General features: G+C 34.4%; 1 protein-coding gene across 4 annotated transcripts in view; it reads left to right on the top strand.

Annotated features, from left to right (window-relative positions):
• Positions 1-21,821, top strand: part of LOC145283570 (equilibrative nucleoside transporter 1-like) — an 80,581-nt gene that overhangs the window by 45,531 nt on the left and 13,229 nt on the right. For all 4 annotated transcript variants that reach the window (XM_080132481.1, XM_080132482.1, XM_080132479.1 and 1 more), the window contains 4 exons: positions 4,873-4,921; positions 10,462-10,559; positions 11,380-11,475; positions 19,340-19,442. In XM_080132481.1, coding sequence (XP_079988607.1) covers positions 4,873-4,921; positions 10,462-10,559; positions 11,380-11,475; positions 19,340-19,442 — 346 coding nt within the window. The remainder of the gene's footprint in view (positions 1-4,872; positions 4,922-10,461; positions 10,560-11,379; positions 11,476-19,339; positions 19,443-21,821) is intronic.

Genomic DNA, 21,821 nt, shown 5'->3' with positions numbered 1-21,821 from the left:
TGCTGATCTTAAATGGAACACGTACATCAAATCTGTTGCCAAGGCCGCTGGAAAAATGGTGGGATCCTTCTATCGATCCAGTAGATATCTCACTGCTGATGCAATTCTCTATCTATATAAGAGCCAGATACGTCCAAGGATGGAATACTGTTGCCACATATGGGCAAGAGCTGCTAGAAAAGAATTGTCCTGCCTTGATAGGGTTCAAAATAGACTTCGTGGCCTGGTGAGAGATGCCTTTTTCTCTTAGCTGCAACCTCTATCTCACAGAAGAGATGTTGCGAGTTTGTCTCTGCTTTATCGTTATTTTCATGGAAAGTGTTCGACTGAGCTTCAATCTATGGCCCCCCTCGCCAAACTTTCACAAGAAACACTAGACTAGCTGAAAACATTATCAATAATTTTCCACACTCTTTATCTGTGCCTAAACCTAAACATAGATTCCATGATCAAAGCTTCTTTCTTAGAACTGCACGCCTGTGGAATTGTTTTCCGTTTTCCTGCTTTCCAGCTGTCTATAATATGGTTGTCTTTAAGTCAAACGTGAACAAATTTCTGATGAGCCGTTCCACTTAAGTTAACAAATTTACCGAACTTCCATTACTATTGATTACTATATTGTCCTTTTGACTACTCTACACTCTTTAACCCTTATCCTTGAGTGGCCGATCGGCCTTGATAAGTGGTGGCGCCTATGTAAAAAAATACTCTATCTACATGGAAGCAGACGACATTCGAATTGGAAGAAAGCGACTAGGACAACGATGCAGTAAAAAAAATAAACAGATTTTTTTTTATTCAAAAATCTGTTCTACTTACACCCAACCATTATACGGTTACAAAAGCTTTTATTGGATACTGATTGTTGATGAATCTTTTTGCAATAACAATACAACAAAATAAATTAGAAAAATTCCATACTAAAATATCTCCTTTTTACACTGTTGGTTTTTCTGGGGGGGTCGCATTATTTGCATTGGTACTTTTGTAGATTTGTTTTCTTTTTTTTCCAGTAGCCTGCCTCTGTTACGACGCTGCTCGGCTGACATCGATGATTGCCGGTCTCGCCCGATCCATGCTTGACGAGACATTCATTTTCACAAGATCATTTAACATTATTTTTATATATTAAACAAATCATTGAATGTCTATATGTTATAAAATCATTTAATGTTATATTTATTTATTCAAAAAGTGGTACTCATGCAAAGAGTGATCCATGCTGAATAATAACGTTATTATTTAAAAAGCCATTCTTAACATGGGGAGGAAAGGGTGTTTTGTACCTATTCTGTACTTTAACTTTACAATTGAATAAAAAAAAACATATAATAAAACTTTAATTAAACGTGGAAATACGATTTAAAAAATAGCGCGAATCACTCCCTGCATTAGCACCAAAAAATCATTTAACGTTATATTTATATATTAAAACAAATATATTTATATTTATATATTAAAACAAATATATTTATATTTATATATTAAAACAAATACTTAATATTTACATTTTAATAAATCATTCAACGTTAGATTTATATATATAAAATATCATTTAATTTAATTATGCAGGAGTGCCTTCATTTCCCCCACCCCAACCTACCCTATCTTTTATTTGTTTTGCACAGTTTTTGCAATTACCAGGGAGGGCATAAGTACACTTTCTTTTCTTTTCTTTGCCAGGACGGGGGTAGTGGAAACATCCACAGTAATGTCATTTTACCCCACAAAAAGTGTCCACTAACAGAATTCACGTCATATATTAGCTACATCATTTCATAAAGTAGTAAACTCCTACATTTCATTCATATTTGAAACGGTGAAAATATGAATTCAGATTTTCCGTATAATAAAAGCGAAACTGATTCGAAGCTGCGCATCGTTCGCGGCCGGATCGCCGGAAACAAGTAAACAAACGCCAAAACATTGCCCCGCATTAAATTTTTAAAAATACCACGTCATCGTAAAAGCGGCCACCTGCCAAATAAACATGTTGGACTTTTTAATCTTAATTTTACACGCTTATCAATTTATCTGCCCTCGTGGTCGAGATGGTTAGATGGTTGACTTTTTCCCCATATGGTTTCCACCTTCGCGTCAAGGCTTCGAAGTTCAATCCCACCTTCCTACTAAATGTTTTTCCTTTTAGCGTTTTTTTTAACGCACACACCTACAAACACCCGAGCAACGCCGCCCCTCCCCGCTAGTAGTTAAATAAAACCAGTTATCAAATCAAAAAACATATAAAATAAGAAAAATAATTAATCAGTGTACGTTTTCTTAAAGAAATATGCAAATTAGTTAACTCTCATGTATTTCTCGCATATCCATGAGTGAGTATATTTAGAAGTGGGTTTTAAATTTTAAATAAAAGTAGGCGTTTTATATCAATTTCAGAGTGGGAAAAAAACAACTGTTTAGTAATATATATTTCAGACTAACCTATTACCTGTCCGTACTTAATTCAGAAAACTGATAGTGTAGTATCTGCTCCGTTAAAATAACAACTGCTATAGAGTGTTTTTTTTTCTTTTCGCATATGTGCAATATCGTTTCTATGGTGATGTTCCTAGACTTCCAGTAGATAGGTTATCTTATTCAAGGGTAGAGTTAGTATTTCTAATTTTTTTATATTATTCTTTGGACTATTGTTTTAATCTTGAGTGTCATTTTCACAAAAGTTTCTGTCTATGTAACCTCCGACCTTTTTCAAGTGTATCTTGTTGAACTCAGGAATATATCTGTCGAAATGGGAAATCTGGACAGAATTTAAAACGGAACTATTTATTTACTACACGGGGGTAGCATTTCTCGTTCTGTCATCAATGACTGGATATAGATTAAAAGTAATTCGGACGTAGTGATAAGAGTACTTAGAAAAAACAATGGTGACAGTAATATTCCCCTAAAGGTTAGAGGTTCAATTCTTAGTGTGGTAGACCGAAAAATTCAATTGCGAATTAGTTTGGGCCTCTATCAGTTATGTCTGACTGAACGAGAGCATGCCACCCCCGTATAGTAAATAAAGGATTCCGTTCAAAATTCTGTCCAAATTCATGTGTCGACATTTATATTCCCGGGTTCGGCAAGATACACCTGAAGGAAGTCGATTGACCGAAACGTTGTGAAAATGACAGTCAAGATGGAAACAATAGTCTGTCATTCTCATATACACCTCCTCCGAGGTGGTTGCCGTTGAGCCGTTTCAGATAACCTGTCAACCAGTCCTCTCAATCCTTCCCTGTCCTCCGCACGTTTGACCAGCTTGTTCAGCTTCAATCGTGCCCATTTTGTGATATTATCGTCTGTTCTATTATTCTGTCTTCCTCTCAATCTTTCTTCCTCCCACTGTTCCGGAAAGTACTGTCTGTGAATTCCTCTCTCCTCTTGGTTTGTGGCCGAACCATTTTAGTTTGTAACTCCTGATTACGGTAAGAAGATTTCCATAAGGACCAATGGTTTGCCTTAATCTGTTTTTGCTTACCTCATTGGTTATCTGGTCTTTGTAAGAGATGGCAAGTAGTCTTCTGAGGCCTGACTCCTCTTCTATAATTCTGCAATAGTCCAAATAATCTAAATAACACGAGTAAGGAAAATATATCCTGCATATGATAAAAATTTTTTCAATCTAAATCAAATTCGGAAACGTGACATAGTATTTGTTATTTTTAGAAAACACTACCCTCTAGGCATTGCTTCTTCTTTTGTAAGGAAAGGGTTTGTTCTGTTATCATGGGACTACTCTTCACGGCATAACCTCCTTCTTTGAAGGTAGAGTACAGTATGTATTCATACGTGATAATACAATCCTCCCAGGTATTATCTCCTCTTTGGTGGACGAGGTATTATCTTAATGCGTCGTAAATATTAGAAAAAAATATCCGATTGGATGAAGCGAATTATTGATGTAGACTTGATACTTGTGTGTGTGACAATGCAATAATCTCTTAAATATCTGAAGCCGAAACGATACAATTTCTAAAAATATATTAGCACTATTGTAACCTACTGCGGATGCGCGTATGTAAATGCATGATAAGTGACGCTATCGTTAGGAATGGAAAAACGACTATAAAAAAAGAAAGACAGAGACGAGATAACGTTCCAATTCTATGGAGAAACGTGAAGAACATTCAACATCACGTGGGTGACGTCACGATTATAACGATGAAAAAATAAAAGTCGCATTAACCTAAAAATGAGTCCAAGTCATGTGCTTTTTTATCCCCTTTCGACTAAAGTCATAACGTGTGTACAAGTGCGCAACGTGACACTATATGATTCATCATGTTTTATTGATTTTCCATTGACAAAAGCTTGTAAAATTTTAATGAATAAAACTTTGCTTTATATACTGTTTAATGCGATGTTTTTTTACAGTAATTGTATAGAATCTTTTTATCAAAAGTACAGTATTATTGTAACAGAGTGCGGACGCGCGTATGCAAATGTATGAGAAATGCGAAATGACGTCACTGTTAGAGAAAAATTCTGTAAAAAGGAGAGAGCACGGTCAAAAAGATGGTCCCATAAATAACATCAAAGCCGTAAGGAGAAGTTACACGTTGCGGGAGAATGAAGAAATAAATGACGTTGTTATGAAAAAATGAGTCCGAGTTATTCTTAGTTTGGGTTTCCTTTGTGATGTAGACTGTGTAACACGTGTGGGTCCTGTGTGTAATTATGTAAAAGTTACGTTATGAATATTGCACTAGGATAACTTTTGTCTGCATTCGTTTCTATCAAACTTGAAGTTTTTTTTTAATTTCTAATAACAGGACAGACAGACAGACAGGTAAGCGGACAACTTTTATCACATTCTTAGTTTAATGTTTTCAGTAGTATTTCACTATTCGTTTTTGACTTTTGCAGAATATTGCCGGAGTTCTAACATCAATCTCATCAATCATCAGTATTGCAAGTAAGCTTTTGTTTAAAATTCAAAATATTATTATTAAAATTCAAAATATTATTATGTTCTAAAGGTCTTATATTCTTTAAGAGGGGTTCGCCTTATAGAACTTCGAAACTTCTTATTACCCCATTTCTTTACTCCGCGGTCTAATCCTGAACGAAATTTGCAAAATATTGTTGCTTTATTTTATTGGTATTATCATGTGTTCTTACAAATAAATCACCACTTATCAAGGTTCAGAAGTCACTCGAGGATAAGGGTTAAGAAGTATAGAATAGTGAAAGGGGCAATATCATAGGACTCATTAGAAGTGTAAATTTTGAAAATTGCATTACTTAAGGGGACCGGCTCATTAAGAACTTGTTTATGTTGGACTTGAAAACAACCATATTGTAATCAGCTTGTCAGGCATAGCAGCAGCGAAAAAGCGTAACAATTAGAGCCGCTGTCTGTCATTTAGGCGGTCAGTTTCGATCCTGGCTTGAGGTAGTTGCTTGCCTAGCCGAATTTATGAGCTGCGATACAGCAAAACAGTAGTATACGTGGATGGCTATGCATATTAATTGTTTGTCTTTCGTCTGTATATATATTTTTCTCAAGTGACGGAACACACAGGGAAGAAATTGAATGCCACTTACTTCCTTTATAATTGTTCTTGGTTTTTTATTTGTTGTTTTCAATGACCCATTCGTTGTGTTTTCGTGGTACTGACACTCTTCCTTATTCTTGGTAGAATAAAATTGGTCACAGTACCAAAAGTAGCTTGTTACGTACTCCTTGTGGCAGGTTGTTCAAAATGCGTTTTTCTAGTCTCTATAAATGTTAACATCTATTTTTGTCGCTAGTAATACTATATACACACTGACAGCGAAGTAAAAATCACAACACAGTTGATTTACAAAAATATTTATTGCTTTCATTTCACACCGACAAATAAGCTTTTGATTATAAATTATACTGGTGTTTTGACGTTTATGAGAGGTTCGTGGTGTGGTGCGGCGTAGGCGGTTTTCAAGCAGTGAGGAAATAGTGACACAGCCTGGATTGATCTGGCCGACTGACTAACTTTTCCTTTGTGACGATTTTATTCATAAAAAACATTCTTTTCCTATTTGAATATTTAATATGTCTATTGTTTCAGTTTTTGACTGATATCCTCTCGCATATTTCTTGGTCAAATTATGCATTCCGTTAGACAATGGTGGAAAGTTCCACACTCTTTGCATTGAATTTATTTGCGTGTGTGCAAGCCAATGAATGTTTTTGTTTGCGGGGTTGTCTGCTAATGCTAACTCACTAACTAAAATTTTAGCCTTACGAGGAAATTTACCTTAATAATTATTTTTGTACCATTTTTATACCAGATTTTAATGTATTGCTATTTCTACATGTATTGTTAAAGTTCTCTGTGTTTTAAAATAAGACTCACACGTGTGAACAGGTACACGTACTAGCTCAGGAAGTTATGCAGCAGACGTCCAACGCGAATAAATTATATTTACTCTAGAACACCTCATAAGTAAACATATATGAAATAACTCTCTTTATCGTGCTAGAAAGTTACTTAGGCTTAAATGTATCCTGTACCTCTACAAAGCCACCATTCGCCCATGTATGGAGTACTGTTGTCAAATTTGAGCTGGTGCATCTGCTACTAGTCTCTCACTCCTGGATAGGGTTCAAAAGAGAGTTCCTAGCCTAATAGGTCCTTAACTGTCATTTAAAATCCAGCCCCTGTCCCATCGATGAAATGTTGATCTCTCTGCCTGTTTTACAAGTATTTTAATGATGGATGCTCCGAGGAACTACAAGCACTTGTACCCCCTCAACGAAAATACCTCCGACAAACCCGACAAGCAGCAAAGTCCCACCCCTACACAGTTGAGATCCCTTAATGTAAAAAAGCCTTTTACTCTAATAGCTTCTTCCCCAGAACTGCAGGACTTTGGAATTCTCTTCCGGTTTCCTGCTTCCCCAACTGTTCTGACATGCAGAAGTACAAGTGTAATGTGAACAGACATCTTGCTACTCAACTCCCTACATAGTACGCCTGGAACTTAGGTCCCTGATAGTAGCCCCCTACATTAAAGTGGCAATATGCCTTGTTTGGGGGTGAAAATGAAATTTTTAAGAACTATTAAGTCGCCATTATGGCACTTGCACGAGAACTAATAAGGCTGACCTGCTTACCTAAAGTGGGTCACCTAGAACTTTACTTTGGACTCCACGACTCTATGTCAATAATTAAAATAAGAATCGTCTTTTGCAATATTTTGGACATACAAAAAATGGTATAACTATTAAGATTAAGATGATTCTCTTTATAATCCACAACAAAACGAAATAATCTGATGTCAGAATAGCTTTATGAAATATTCTGAATTTCTTGGACTTTTTTTTACAAAGAAGTCAGCATTTATCAAAGCCTAGAAGTCACTCGAGAATAAGGGTTTATGAGTGTTCAGTAATCAATGGGAAAATGTCGTAGTAATCGTTTGTAGTGGAAATTTGGTAAATTGGATTACTTAAAAGACCGGCTCTTCGAGAACTTGTTTACGTTGAACTTGAAAATGATCATATTGTAGTCAGTAAGAATGCAGGAAAACGGAACAGATTTCCAAACGCATTTCTAAGAAAGAAGCATTTTTAATGTAATCCACGTTTAAATAAAAAGTGTGGAAGGACTATTATGCTCTCTTTATCCTGACTGGAAAAGATTTTTACATGGAAAATCTTCTCCATTTTTTTTTTTTTGGCTTGCGAAAACTAAGCTATTCCAATCTATAAAATTATAAAACTCAAATGACCTTGTAGCGAGTGTTGTAACCCACTTTCCGGTTTACGACTTCCGGTTGCGCATGTGTACATGAACATAAACCCATAAGAGCGTAAAAAAATAAACACAAATTGGTACTTTGGCAGAATTTGACCTGCGCACTGAAATATTAACCTTATTATTTAGAAATTATTATTTAATATGGGAAGGGTGAGGATGTTTTGCAACTATTCTGTATTACAAGTATACTGTCACAATTTTCTTACAAATAAATCAACTTTGACCCGTTGACAGCGTATTGTTTTACTGTGAACGTTTTCAGCGTCCCAATTGTTTTTTAACTATCTAAATAATTGTTAATACTTTCTGAATTTTTTTACATCGTTCATTTCCGTATTATGCTTAAGTTATTTTAACGCAATTTTCTTACAAATAAACTTACTTTAACCTTTGACAACCATAAGAGCATTTTACTATGTATTGTTTTACTGTGTACGTTTTCAGCGTCTCAATTGGTTTTTTTCGCGTTTAAATTAAACGATATATCAAAATTTGAATAGTGCCGATTTACTCATAAGTATGGCAAACCACTTATAATTCAATGGCTGCAAGTTGGGTTTTTTTTTCAAAAATTAACAAGAACGACTCATAAAAAGCTATATATATTCTTTTTTTCATTTTTAATATACTTTCATAGAAATGTTTCTGTTATGTCACAGAAACTATTTTCTTTACGTCACAAGTGTAACGCTCATACATTAATTCCATAGCTAATATAGCATACTGACCCAACGGGTCACGGGTAGTCTATTAAATGATTAAGAATAACGGAGCAGTCAGTAATCGCAACTGTAATAGTAATATTATTGTATAAAGCATAGCAAGTATAAAGATAAATAATAAACCGGAAAAATAACCGTGGACATAATAAAGCTAAGACTTTGGGTAGAGGGGGACGAATATTTGCCTTGGAGAATGATTTTAGCTAATCTGTCAGTAGGGCATACGTAATTGCGAGAGTTCGACGAGCAGGAGAATTAAAAATTGTAAAGTAAATGTATATATATCATGGGCTAGGAACATGCTTTAGTATTAACTGGAAGTTATGAGCGTAAAGGTTGTGCGTAGAAAGTTTTTACTTATAATCCTGACTGTCGATAGTAGCAGAGAAATATGGCTCTATTTTATTATATTATGTTTATATATACAGATATATTTATATACATATATATTGGCTAATTTTACTTACTTATGTGAAATAGAATATATTTTATATAACCCTAAGATATATTTTATATTCCCCTATATATATATATATATATATATATATATATATATATATATTTAGAGAGAGAGAGAGAGAGAGAGAGAGAAACATACATGCATACATAATACATACATAATACATATATATGTATGTGTGTGTGTGTGTACATATATATATGTGTGTGTGTGTGTGTGTGTGTGTGTGTATGATAATCAAGCCAGAAATGGCTTGTGTTGCCGGGTTCGAATCGATCGACTGGTGTTAATCGTGATACCCTGCACTGAAGATTCCATAAAGGATGAAACACTAATGTCTGTAAGTATTTAATTATTATAGTAAATAATTATGTCAGCCCCTTTAAGAAACTGGTTTCTTATCGTTGAGCACTTCCAGTTGGATTAAGACGATCAATTTAGCTCTCATGCATAGATCATCATATAATGGTTAGATCACTCTGACTGTTGTAAAACATTTAAAAATAAATATGATTAATTTCAACGTTATTTCAGACGATTAACAGTAGCCGAATGGATAAGGTCTCTGCTAATCAAGCCAGAGATGACTTGTTTTGCCGGGTTCGAATCTATCCACTGGTATTAATTGTGATACTCTGCACTGATGATTCCCGAAAGGATAAACACTAGTGTTTGTAGGTATTTAATAATTATTATAATAAATAATTATATATATATATGCATATATATATGTGTGTGTATGTATAGTATATATATATATATATATATATATATATATATATATATATATATATATATAATACTAGATCCTAGTCAATCGGCGTTTACTTCCTTAACATTTTTCTTATTTATTTTGATTATAGAAATATACTTTGAACTATTCTTTTCCCCGGTGAAACCAATTTTCCGGAGCATGCATATGATGCTGGCTCATAAGTTTTGATTGTTAGTATTCCCTCAGGAAGTTCGGTTATTTGCTTCAAGACATGATGAGATGTGATTAAATGTAATCGTAGGAGATGGAGCAAGAGATTGGGAGATGTACACATACACACACATATGTATATAAACATGTGTGTCGATACCTCCGGTAAGTCTCATGCGACAATGGATAACTCCTGTAAGGATAGCTGTGCGTGTAATTGTGAGACCAGGATTGGGCAATCCTCAACCAAACATCTGAATCAGCAATGCATGTGTTCAGTGGCAAAGAAAAATGCTAGACGACTTGAAGCAAGGCCGCGATCAGGGGACAGCATATACAGCAACCGGAAGTCCCAAATTATTACTCATTTTAACTGACCTTGCTCAATGTTGCTTAACTTCGATGATCTAACGGGAACCGGTGTCTTAACGTGAATTATAACGTATATATATATATATATATATATATATATATATATATATATATGTATGTATATATATATATATGAAATAAGGGATAATTACCGATATGTAAGATATATAATCGATACAGAATAAATAATTCGTTGTACACATTTAAATTCTGCTTGCGTTTTATTTTCAGTTTCTTCGAATGCTAAGATATTCGCATTGTTCTACTTCTCGTCGGCCATCTTTATTGTGATGATCGCTTTGATAACCAACAAAATCTTCCAGAGATTGGTGAGTGAAATCATTTAGTTATTCGTTATTCCCGCAGTTTTATTATCTGTATCTTAATATACAGACACACACGGATAAGTTGTCTTTGTATATAATTAGTGATATACGCGTGTCTGTTTGTTTGTGTTTCTGTGTTGTTTCCACTGACAAATTATTAAGCTGTTTTAATAACATCATAAAAACTGAAACGTAGACTTGTTGATATAAGCCTAATTAACTCCATCTATCAGTTTTACTAGCATTCAGCTTTGAATTTTCTGTTTGTGATTATATATATATATATATATATACATAAATATATATATATATATATATATATATATATATATATATATATAATGTCACTAAAAACAACAGCAACAAATCTTAAATCAAAAAGCGGTAAAAACTTGTATATTCAAGTAGCTCATAGGTAGAATGTCAGACTGCGGATGCTGTTGTCAGTTCGGTCCTTACCCGTGTTGATGACGGCTGAGAGATAGAGACATGCATGTCTATGAGTGTACCGTTTATACACATAATAATAATAATAATAATAATAATAATAATAATAATAATAATAATAATAATAAATACATAAATAAAAAATATAAATAAAAATAAATAAAAAAATAAAAATACGGCTCATGAAAAAATAATATATATACATGAATAACAAAAATGGCTTATAACTCATTGAAGAAACACTAACGTAGCGTAAAAAGATAAATAACAACAGCGTTTAGAAGCTGTGAATATCGATGAAAACCAACAGAAATTTATATATATATATATATATATATATATTATATTATATTATAACTTATACTTTTTCTTACAGCCTTTGTATCTGTATTACAAAAATCAAGTTTTAAACAAATTTCACCAGACAGATGAACAATCCTCTCGGCCACAATTTTGGAAAATCTTCAAGAAGGTCAGTTGAGAAACTCAGTTTGTGTGGAAAAGAGAGGTGGGTGCGTAATTTATTTATATACATACATATTTTGTCGTCATAAGACACATTAGTTTTGCTAGATAAGTTTATACAACCGTTTGCTTTGTTCGGTTGCCAGATAAATCGAATCCATCTTGTATCTTTGCCTCGTCGACCACTGATATAATCTTACTTCTCGGAAGGGAAAAATCACTAAAGGTAATCAACATTGATCTTGGTCACTACCCAATTCATGACAATTTGGGAATACCAGCCATTGTATGTGAAGGGACCTCGATACCTTCCTTTTTATTAGGCCTGAAAATGTCATGCAAATATATTTGTTACAATCGCCATCTTTGTCAAGAGTCTTCACAAACTGTTTTATGATGCCAAGCTTTATGTGTACAAGAACCACAATTTGGGAACTCTTCACTAAAGGAGAACCAGAACATTAAGAAAGCCAGGAATAAGTTAACTGCGCACAGACCAATCGTTTTTGATCCAGTGCTGTGTTCTTCTCCGTCTATCCCACAAACACTAGCTAGGAAATTTTGTGTAGTCACCTTGTGGACTGAGGAGAAACCCAACCATTTTCACACCGACACATATGATCGCATTGGTGCTGTGTGTATGAATTTTTCCAGAACAAATTTGATTTTATCATAATTTTTTAGGGTTGTTGAATAGCCTAGAGGATCTTCCATATGAGTTGCCATAGTGTGGAGGAATACCTTTTAATATTTTTAAAATTGTTTATGTAAAGGCGCCTATGTTGAGAAAAAAAAACAGGCCGGCAACGTCGTTGCGATATACTGTGTCGTTTTCCTGAGTACAATATTGCAAGAATTAAATATGGCGTTTTCTATAGAAAGTAATAAAACTTTCAGGCTGCGGTAGATTTTTTCTTGGAGTCTTGAAGCTAAAAGTGCAAGGTTGAGATCTGTAGTCAGATCATAAACCTTTTCTTTTAGAAGAAAGCTGTGGTAGTGGAGAAGAAAGAAAACCTACATCTGAAACAGTTGCTTCACTATTGTCAGTCGACAAAACAGAGGCTTGGTCTTCTCCAGAACCAGGCAATTACAATTCGAGCTATCCTTTAAACACTGGAACAGAAATTTCATTGCAATGTGGAATTGGCCTAATTGCAGACTTGGGGGTACGATAAGGCAATGAATTCCTGTTCTTTCTCTTTATTTCCTTCGTTTAGACTGCACAGAAATAGAAGTCATCTAAAGATTTTTTTCGGTTCACGCCAGATCATTGGAATACCAAATAGTAATGACTTTTTATTATTTTTTTGTCCGGTGTCGAAGATGCTCAACAAATTTTTTGCATACAATATTGAGTGTTCATGCCTTATCTTGATCACCTAGTATTAGTTTGAAGTAAACAAGATAAACACACTTCAAAAATTCACTGATCCGTTGTCTGTTGGATTGCAACGTATATTCCACGCAAATACAGCAAAACAAATTTGTATTGTTTAAACAAATTCGCCTAGATGTTGTAGTCATGCTTAACGTTTGCTCCAAAAATCTGCAACGAAAGTTTAAAAAAATGCAGCTTAATTATTTCTTGTCTGACTTATAAATGAATTCCTATATTAAGAGAATAAACCTTACTTTGACCCAGAAATCAGCAAAAACATGCCATAACCGGTAGGCCTATTTACTTTTCAGTATCCATTTCTTACCAACTATATAACTCATTATATAGCAAATTTGACTTTTACTTTAAAGTTTGTGATGTCAGAATCAATTAACATACATCGCAATAAAAACCTGCAATTGTAATTATGAAGCTAGAATGTATATGAAACACACCTAATATACTGCCGTCGCACATAGTATTTAGAGTCAGATAAATCATTCTTAAAAAAAGTAACGACTGTGAAGGCTAGTACATAGCTCACAGGTATATTTACTTAAAGAGAAAAAGGTAAAAACGGAGAGAGTAAAAGTACGCTTGTGAGAAAGTAAAAAATAACAACAAATAAAGGTAGGAAAATGATGGAGTTAAAGAAATCGAAAGACTGATTAAGTTCGAAATGAAATGGAACATGAAATGTAACGTTGCATGGCAAAGTAAACAAACATATTGCTCAGAAGAAGAGATGAGAAAAACATACCGTTGATGTCATGATGGGAGCGAATAAAGAAGAGGTGTGCCCTGTCACCGGTACCTGCAAAAAGGAAGTAAAACCAAGCGAAAAAGGGAAATTACGAAGAAAGTAAATTTTAGTTAAGAGTAACTTAAAGGGAGATAATGGGTTTAAAACAGAGAGACAGAACACATATTGATAAGGTAAGAGAAGGTTAAATATAACAAATATCTCAACAACTTTACCTGATTAGAAAAAATTAATATTAGTAAGCACTCACAAATTAGTCTTAATCATCTTAGAAAAGTTAAGCACCTAAAAATTGCGTTGCCGGTGTAATAATTGAAAATAAATTAAATATAAATTAACTAAAAATAAATCGACTTTAATATTTCTAAATAGAACAACGAAAGCAGTTTTATAACCATAAATAATTAATAACATGACGCTAATTATCAAAATCGATTTTCATTTATATAATATGCAAATTACGTCATTAGTTGAATGTAGATTCCATTGGTATATGTATATATATATATATATATATATATATATATATATAGAGAGAGAGAGAGAGAGAGAGAGAGAGAGAGAAATTGTGCTAGATTATACATGTGTTCCGGTTTTAGTATGAACATTAATTTGTAAAACAGTGTACATATTGTATATATTAATCAAATTATGAACAAAAAATAAGAATACGGTTTTATTACAATACAAGATACAAGCAAGCAATGACGCCTGGACAGTTCGCAGAATTTTATATATATATAGGTGCATGCCATCATAAAATCCTTGACACTTCAAAAGCATGTGGACCCGATCTCATCCCAGCTGTGCTATTAAAAAAGTGCTCAGCCGAAGTAGCTCCAGTTCTCTCCAAACTTTACAACAAATGCCTTAATGAAGCTTGCTTTCCGGGATGTTGGAAAACTGCTTCTGTTGTACCAGTATTCAAGAATTCTGGCGAAAGAATGGACCCATCAAATTATCACCCCATTAGCCTCCTCCCACTTTTTGCCAAAATATTTGAGACCTTAATTAACCATGCTCTAGTCCATAACCTTACAGATGCTAAACTTCAATATGATATAAATGCGGGAGTGCCCCAGGGTTCTATCCTTGGACCTCTATTGTTCCTGATATTCATTAATGACCTCCCCGACAAAATTGCCATAAAGAAATGGCAGAAACACTAGAGGAAGACCTCCATACTTTAGTGGAATTGGGACAAAAACGTATGGTCACGTTCAATGCCGCCAAGACTAAACTAGTTTCATTCAATAATTACAAGAAACCCTCTCTACCACCTATAGAAATGGCCAACGACTCTTTATCTGAGAGTACATCTTTCAAATTCCTTGGCCTAACGTTCACAGGAAACATGAGTTGGAACAATTACATTGAAGGCATTGCCAGGGCCACTGCAAGAAAATTGGGCTCTCTCTACCGTGCTAGACAACTAATAACACTCGAAAGTAGCCTGTACCTCTATAAGTCCACCATTCGCCCCTTGTATGGAGTATTGCTGTCACATTTGGGCTGGTGCATCTGCTCCTAGTCTCTCGCTCCTTGACAAGGTTCAAAAGAGCGTCGCAAACCTGATAGGCCCTGAATTGGCATCTAAGCTTCGGCCCCTGTCTCATCGACGAAATGTTGCATCCCTCTGCCTTTTCTACAAGCATTTTAGTGGTGAATGCTCTGACGAACTGCAATCACTTGTGCCCCCACGACGTAAGCACCCTCGACAAACCTGACAGGCAGCTAAATCCCACCCCCACACTGTAGAGATTCCTAGATGTAAAAGATCTTTCTACTCCAATAGTTTCTTCCTCAGAACCGCTAGATTTTGGAATTCCATTCCAGGTCCCTGCTTCCCCAACAGTACTGACGTGCAGAAGTTCAGGTGTAACGTGAACCGACATCTTGCTGGCCAAATCCCTACATAGTATCCCAGTAGTTGTTGCCCCTGATAGTAGCCCCCTACACCAAAGTGGCAATTTGCCTTGTTTGGGGTGAAAATGTAATAATATATATATATATATATATATATATATATATATATATACATAACAGCCAAGCTACGCTGAAGAGAGGTAGGACCCAGAAACATGCATGTACAAAGATTGTTGTTTCTGGGTGCTATCCCTCTTCAGCGTAGCTTGACTGTTATTAGGATTCAAACCCTGGACCTTATGTATTTCAATCCAGCATCTTATCCATTACGCTATGATACCATAGACGGTTTACTGTTTAGTTTTTATCGTTTATATATTTACGTAGTCTTTTTGTTGTTGATTTTGTAAACGATATTGAGTTTAGCGTCTTCACCTTGAGGATCGGATTTTTTTTTTGTTTTGTTTTTTGAGAAATTGCCCATTTTTATTTTGTACGTAAACAAATAATATTTTTATTTATTTTTATTTATTTATATATTTATTAAAACAGTAATCTACGTATATGCATGTTTCGGAGCCCTACCCCTCTTCAGCGTAGCTTGACTGTTATATATAAATATGTATATAATTGTTAACAATTATTTTATATCTACTTTTACTATGACCTTATGCAATTATGTGCATAAGAAGCAATAATTATTGTCAATCGCAAGATTCGAACACAGTCACGATTAAACCCTTGACTTTGTCGGTTAGTATTCTTAGCACGAGACTTTGAGAAATTAAACAGTGGGCACGAAAAGAAAGAGCGAGAATTAGACAATCATGTTTAATTTTTCAGATACGTATAAGACAAAACCTAATTAATAGTTCTTCAATTTTAGTTTCTTTTGTTGGTATATTTAAAAGTTTTAATTTTGTAGAATGAAGATCATATATTTTTTTAATCACAACTTGACTAAGGAATCTATATATATATATATATATATATATATATATATATATATATATATATATATATATATATATATATATATATATATATACGATTTATTAACATTATATTTTAGGCATTAACGTGGAGTTATTTTTTCGGTTTTGGGAATTAAATTATGTCTTCTTGATATGCGTATTTTTCTAACGGTTTATCATTATTGTGTAACCTAGATTAGAAAGTGTAAGAGGAGAGAATATACTGAAACCATAACATGAAGGAATGAGGAACTCGTGATTTCTGGGAAATCTTCAACAGTGTAGTAAATAATAAACAATCAACAATTCCCTCCACTATCTAACAATCATGTGTTTGTTTGAACGACAACCAAGAAGGCTTATACGCTTGCCCGTCGGTTTACTTGGAACTCTACTTTGGACTAAGCAAACCACTCCCTCACTAATTTTCCTTTGCGGACTGACACCATACTAGATGATCTGAAATTTACCCCTTCTCAGGAGCATGATATCATAAAAAACCTAGATCTCAAATGCATTTTGACCCGATCTCATGCCGACTGTATTATTAACAAAATGTTCCGCTGAGGTTGCACCAGTCCTCTCCAAACTTTACAACAAATGCCTTAACAAATCTTGCTTTCCTGACTGTTTTAAAACTGCTTCTGTGGTACTAGTTTACAAGAATTCTGGCGAAAGAACTGGCCCATTAAATTATCGCCCCATTAGGCTCCTCCCTCTTTTCGCCAACATATTTGCATCCATAATTAATCAAGCTCTAGCTCATCACCTAAACTTCTGATCGATCAACAAGATGGATTTAGGAAAACACGTTCTACAGCAGATAACCTAACTGTAATCGTCGAACGTATATAAACATACACTGGACAAAGCAGAGAAATGGGAGAGCCGTAGCCAGAGATATATCTAAGGTTTTTGACAGGGTATGGCACGATGGTCTTCTCTGGAAAAGTAGATCAATCGGTATCACTGGACGAATACTTAGCATAATTAAATCCTTCTTAAATGAAAGAAGAATCCAGGTTGTCCCCGACGGTCGTACATCTAAACAATATAATATAAACGCAGGTTTACCTCAGGGGTCTGTCCTTGGATCTCTATGATTCCTAATATTCATAAATTGTCTTTGAGATGGGTACATTTGCTGATGAGACCGCACTCTATAACAAACACGTGGATAAAACTAATGAACACATATCCAAGGCATTGGCAGGAATACTAGAAGAATACCTCCAATCTATAGTATAATAAAGACAAAAATTGATGGCAACATTCGATGCTTCCAAGACTAAGTTTGTTTACTTCAATAATTACAAGAAACCTTCTAAACAACCAATGGCTATGGATAAAGACACATTACCTAATAGTACTTCGTTCAAACTCCTCGGCTTAAGGTTTACATGGAACAAGAGAAGGAACAAATATATCGAGAGCATTGCGAAGGCTGCTGCGAAAAAGATGAACTCCCTCTGCCATGATAGAAAATTACTTACGCTTGAAAATATCATGTACCTCTACAAGGCCACCATTTACCCATGCATACAGTATTGTTGTCACATTTGGGCTGATGCATCTGCTACTGGCCTCTCACTCCTGGACAATGTTCAAAAGAGAGTCGCCAACTTGATAGGTCCTGATCTGCCATCTAAGCTTCAACCACTGGCCCAACGACGAAATCTTATATTTCTCTGCCTGTTTTGCAGGTATTTTTATGACGGATGCTCAGACGAACTTACAAGCCCTTATACCCCCTCGACATAAATACCCCGACAACCCTGTCAAGCAGCAAAGTCCCACTCCTACACAATAGAGATCTCTATATGTACGAAAACCTTTAACTCTAATAGTTTCTTCACCAGAACTGCTAGACTTTGGAATTCCCTTCCGGTTCCCTGCTTCCCCAACTGTTCTGACATGCAGAAGTACAAGTGTAATGTGAACAGACATCTTGCTGCTCAACTCCCTATGTAGTACTCATGTAACTCATGTACCTGATAGTAGCCTTCTTCATTAAAGTGGCACTGTGCCTAGTTTGGATTGAAAATGTAATAAAAAATGTATTTACAAAAGTTATGTCAGGTGCCACCTGTTCCAGAATGACCTAGAATTTATACCAAGTAACCAATAATTGTTTTCTTTGATTTTTACTCTTGGTTGTATAACACTTGCATCGCATTTTTTAATTAATCCATATATCATTATGCATATTCCTTCCGTAGTAGGTTCGGACCTTACGCTTTGAAAAAAAAATACAATTTCTGAAAATCAAACTTCTTCAAAGGAAGCCAAATTCACAAAATATGGCTTTGAAAAACTAATCCTGCAACTCTAGATAAAAATATGAGAGTAATCTCCATTTGTTTTAGCCTTGTTTTTCGAATATCATTATAAAGTATATGATCATTGTTGTAGATGTGTAAGAAATGGAACTTGTAGTAATTTCGACGTGTAGCGATTCTTAACTTAGAAAATAAGTCGGCGAAATCTTAGGTAAAAAAAACAGAGAGCACTCTAAAGAAACTAGCAAACAAAGAAAATTATCTTTCCAGAGGTGCTGAAATTAAAGATTGTCTGTTACAATGTGATTTTATTATTTGTATTGAACTATGTAGCACAATATTACTTTCTGAGTATTTATTAGTACTTATTAATTTATCTCATTCAGGGCAGATATATATTAAAAATACAATAGACAAGAATTTCTTAAGCATGTAAATAAATTCATATTTGCTATGCGTTATAATTTTTTCTTTGCTAAACAGTTTATATGTAGATTTTACATCACAAAATATCGATGCAAAACTATGGCTTCCCTGTTAGATGTTACCTACTTCCGATATTGCTGCTCGATAAACCTCTTTCGTTTGTATTTTTTTTCCTTCGACTACAGATATGGATGACGTGTTTTAACCTTTGGCTTACTCTAACTATAACGGTTTTCAATTTTCCCAATGTTGTCAGCCACGTGAAAAGGATGAGTATACCAATCAATGGTAAGTATTTTAAAAAAGGAAATGATGAGTAACATTAAAAAACTGAATCTTGGGAGATGTAAGTCGACTAAATGTGTTATATCTTCACATGCACAAATATACATTTATACGTTTCAGTTAGTTAATATGCTTTGATATGCACGTCGTCAGACTTCTAATAGTATCGAATAATGCTGAAGAGCTCGATGTTTTGATTTTCATTCTATCTGATAAGACCTGAATCATATATTATTTACTTCTAAAATCACTACAAGGCATAATATAATAATCAACAGAGAACTGGCTCTACAATAATAAAAACTAAATTTGCATGATTAAAATATAATATTTTAGCATATTTTACGACCGACCAAAGCTGGGCAGCCACTACTCCTTATTAGTACAAAATAATACCCAATAAATAATTGGCTCTATAATAATAAATACGACATCTGTATGATTTAAAATAGTATATTTAAGTGTATGCTACGACCGGGCAACGCCGGGCGGCGTGCGAGTTCAATTATAATAGTGTTGGTTGTGAATATCACTGACGAACTATTATTGAGCACTCAAACGAAGGAGACACTCGTTAATAACCGAATGAAAAATAATATAATTGTATAATGCATGTAGATATTTAGGATATATGTTTTAATTATGCTTGATTGAGAGCTTGGGATTCAAAGTTTTTAAAGATCTAAAACACTCGCATAACTGTAGAAACGAACATAGCTACAAAATCTGTGTATACGAGGTGCCTTCAATAAGTTTCCAGAATATTTTCGTATGGGAACTTTTATTGACAGTAAACAAAAAATAAACTCTAGTCCCCTTCGAATAATCTCCTCCTGTTGCAATACACCTGTTAGACAGTCCCACCAACTTCTGGAAGGCCCCATGGAAGTCCTCTTGTGTGAGTGTGTCAATGACCCTCGTCACAGCCTCTTCCATCTCCCCAATTGTCTAATGACGACAGCCTCTAAGGTTTTCCTTGTGCTTAGGGAATAACCAAAAGTCATGGAGTGCAAGGTCTGGACTATAGGGAGAGTGAGGAACTGTCTTGACGCCTATCCGGCGTATTTTGTCAAGTTTAAAACAGAATGGTATTACATATCGTTCTTATAAAGTATACTTACGTCCAGATTGCATTTTTGCTATTCACCAGCTGATCAGGCTTTAGTAGGGTGCATTAAAATACTTCCGTAGCTGTTCAGTTAAACCTAAAATAATAAAAATTGGTCACTTATGTCATAAGATATATAGCAATAATATACTGAATTTTAATTTACAAAAGTCTGGAAACTTATTGAATGCACATCGTAGAATAAACATAACGTTAGGATAAAAAATAAAATACAATAAAGTGGCATCTAAAGTAGCGACGGATAACAAAAGAAAATCAGAATTTTTTTTTGTTATTCCAATCGTCCTTAACTTCGATCAGTATTTGATTTGATACACTAACCAAATACAACACAGCAAAACATAACAGAAAATAATATGTCAAATAGAGCTCACCGAGTCCTTTGTTTGAGATAATCTCAGCCATTGACTATTGTAACCTTTATTCATGGGGGACATAACAAGGATCGGATTGGTCAGTTTGCTAAAATTACCACCATCGTTCTTAAAATATAGAGGGTGACATAATCCGTAATGGCGGTTACCCTATCCCTCAATTATCTAGGAAATGAACAATAAAATATGGCTTTCTTAATTAATATCGTCAACCAACAAGAATACATAAAAAGGTTATCAACACAACATATTCCAGTCATAATTCGTAGCTCATGCATAAAAAAGGTTGGTGTGAGTTCGATCTGTGTTATAGCCACGCGCTCTTATAATTCAACTTAATTGAACAATCGAATCTTTTTCTGATTATTTTTGACTTCCCATACTAATCTTTATTTCCATTTTTTTATATTTAAAAGAATAGAAAATGAATCATGCATCTAATTTTAGCAGCCGCGTAATTATTGCTTCCATATTTTGTCATTTAGTTCTCATTCAACAAATGATGTTTCCGACAAAAAGAGAGGAATTGCTGTTTTCGTAGCCAGAATCTATTCCAGCTAACACTTCCTGTTAGAAAGTTTGTTTTGTTTGTTTTTTTTGTCTTTTTTATTGTTGTTATTTTATTTTTTGTTTTTGTTTTTTACCTTGGAAGTACACGCCCTCGTATCGATGCGGGAGATCTGCAAATGGTTTTGAAAGCATTTATCTAAGCGGTTAAAAAGTTTAGTCAGGAAATTGTTTTAAAATAAGTGAGTTAAGAATGGTGAAGATGTGTCTGAGAAATAAAAATAAAATAAAACTAAATAGAATGATATGAGCCAAATTGAAAAATGGTTTAGATTTGATTGACTTTTTTTTAAAAAGTGCGCAAAAAAATGT

Source organism: Euprymna scolopes, chromosome 8 (assembly GCF_053919585.1).
Source record: "Euprymna scolopes isolate OS-2025 chromosome 8, ASM5391958v1, whole genome shotgun sequence".
NCBI lineage: Eukaryota > Metazoa > Mollusca > Cephalopoda > Sepiida > Sepiolidae > Euprymna > Euprymna scolopes.
The sequence above is the reverse complement of the archived record's forward strand: the minus strand, read 5'-3'. Positions and strand labels throughout refer to the sequence as shown.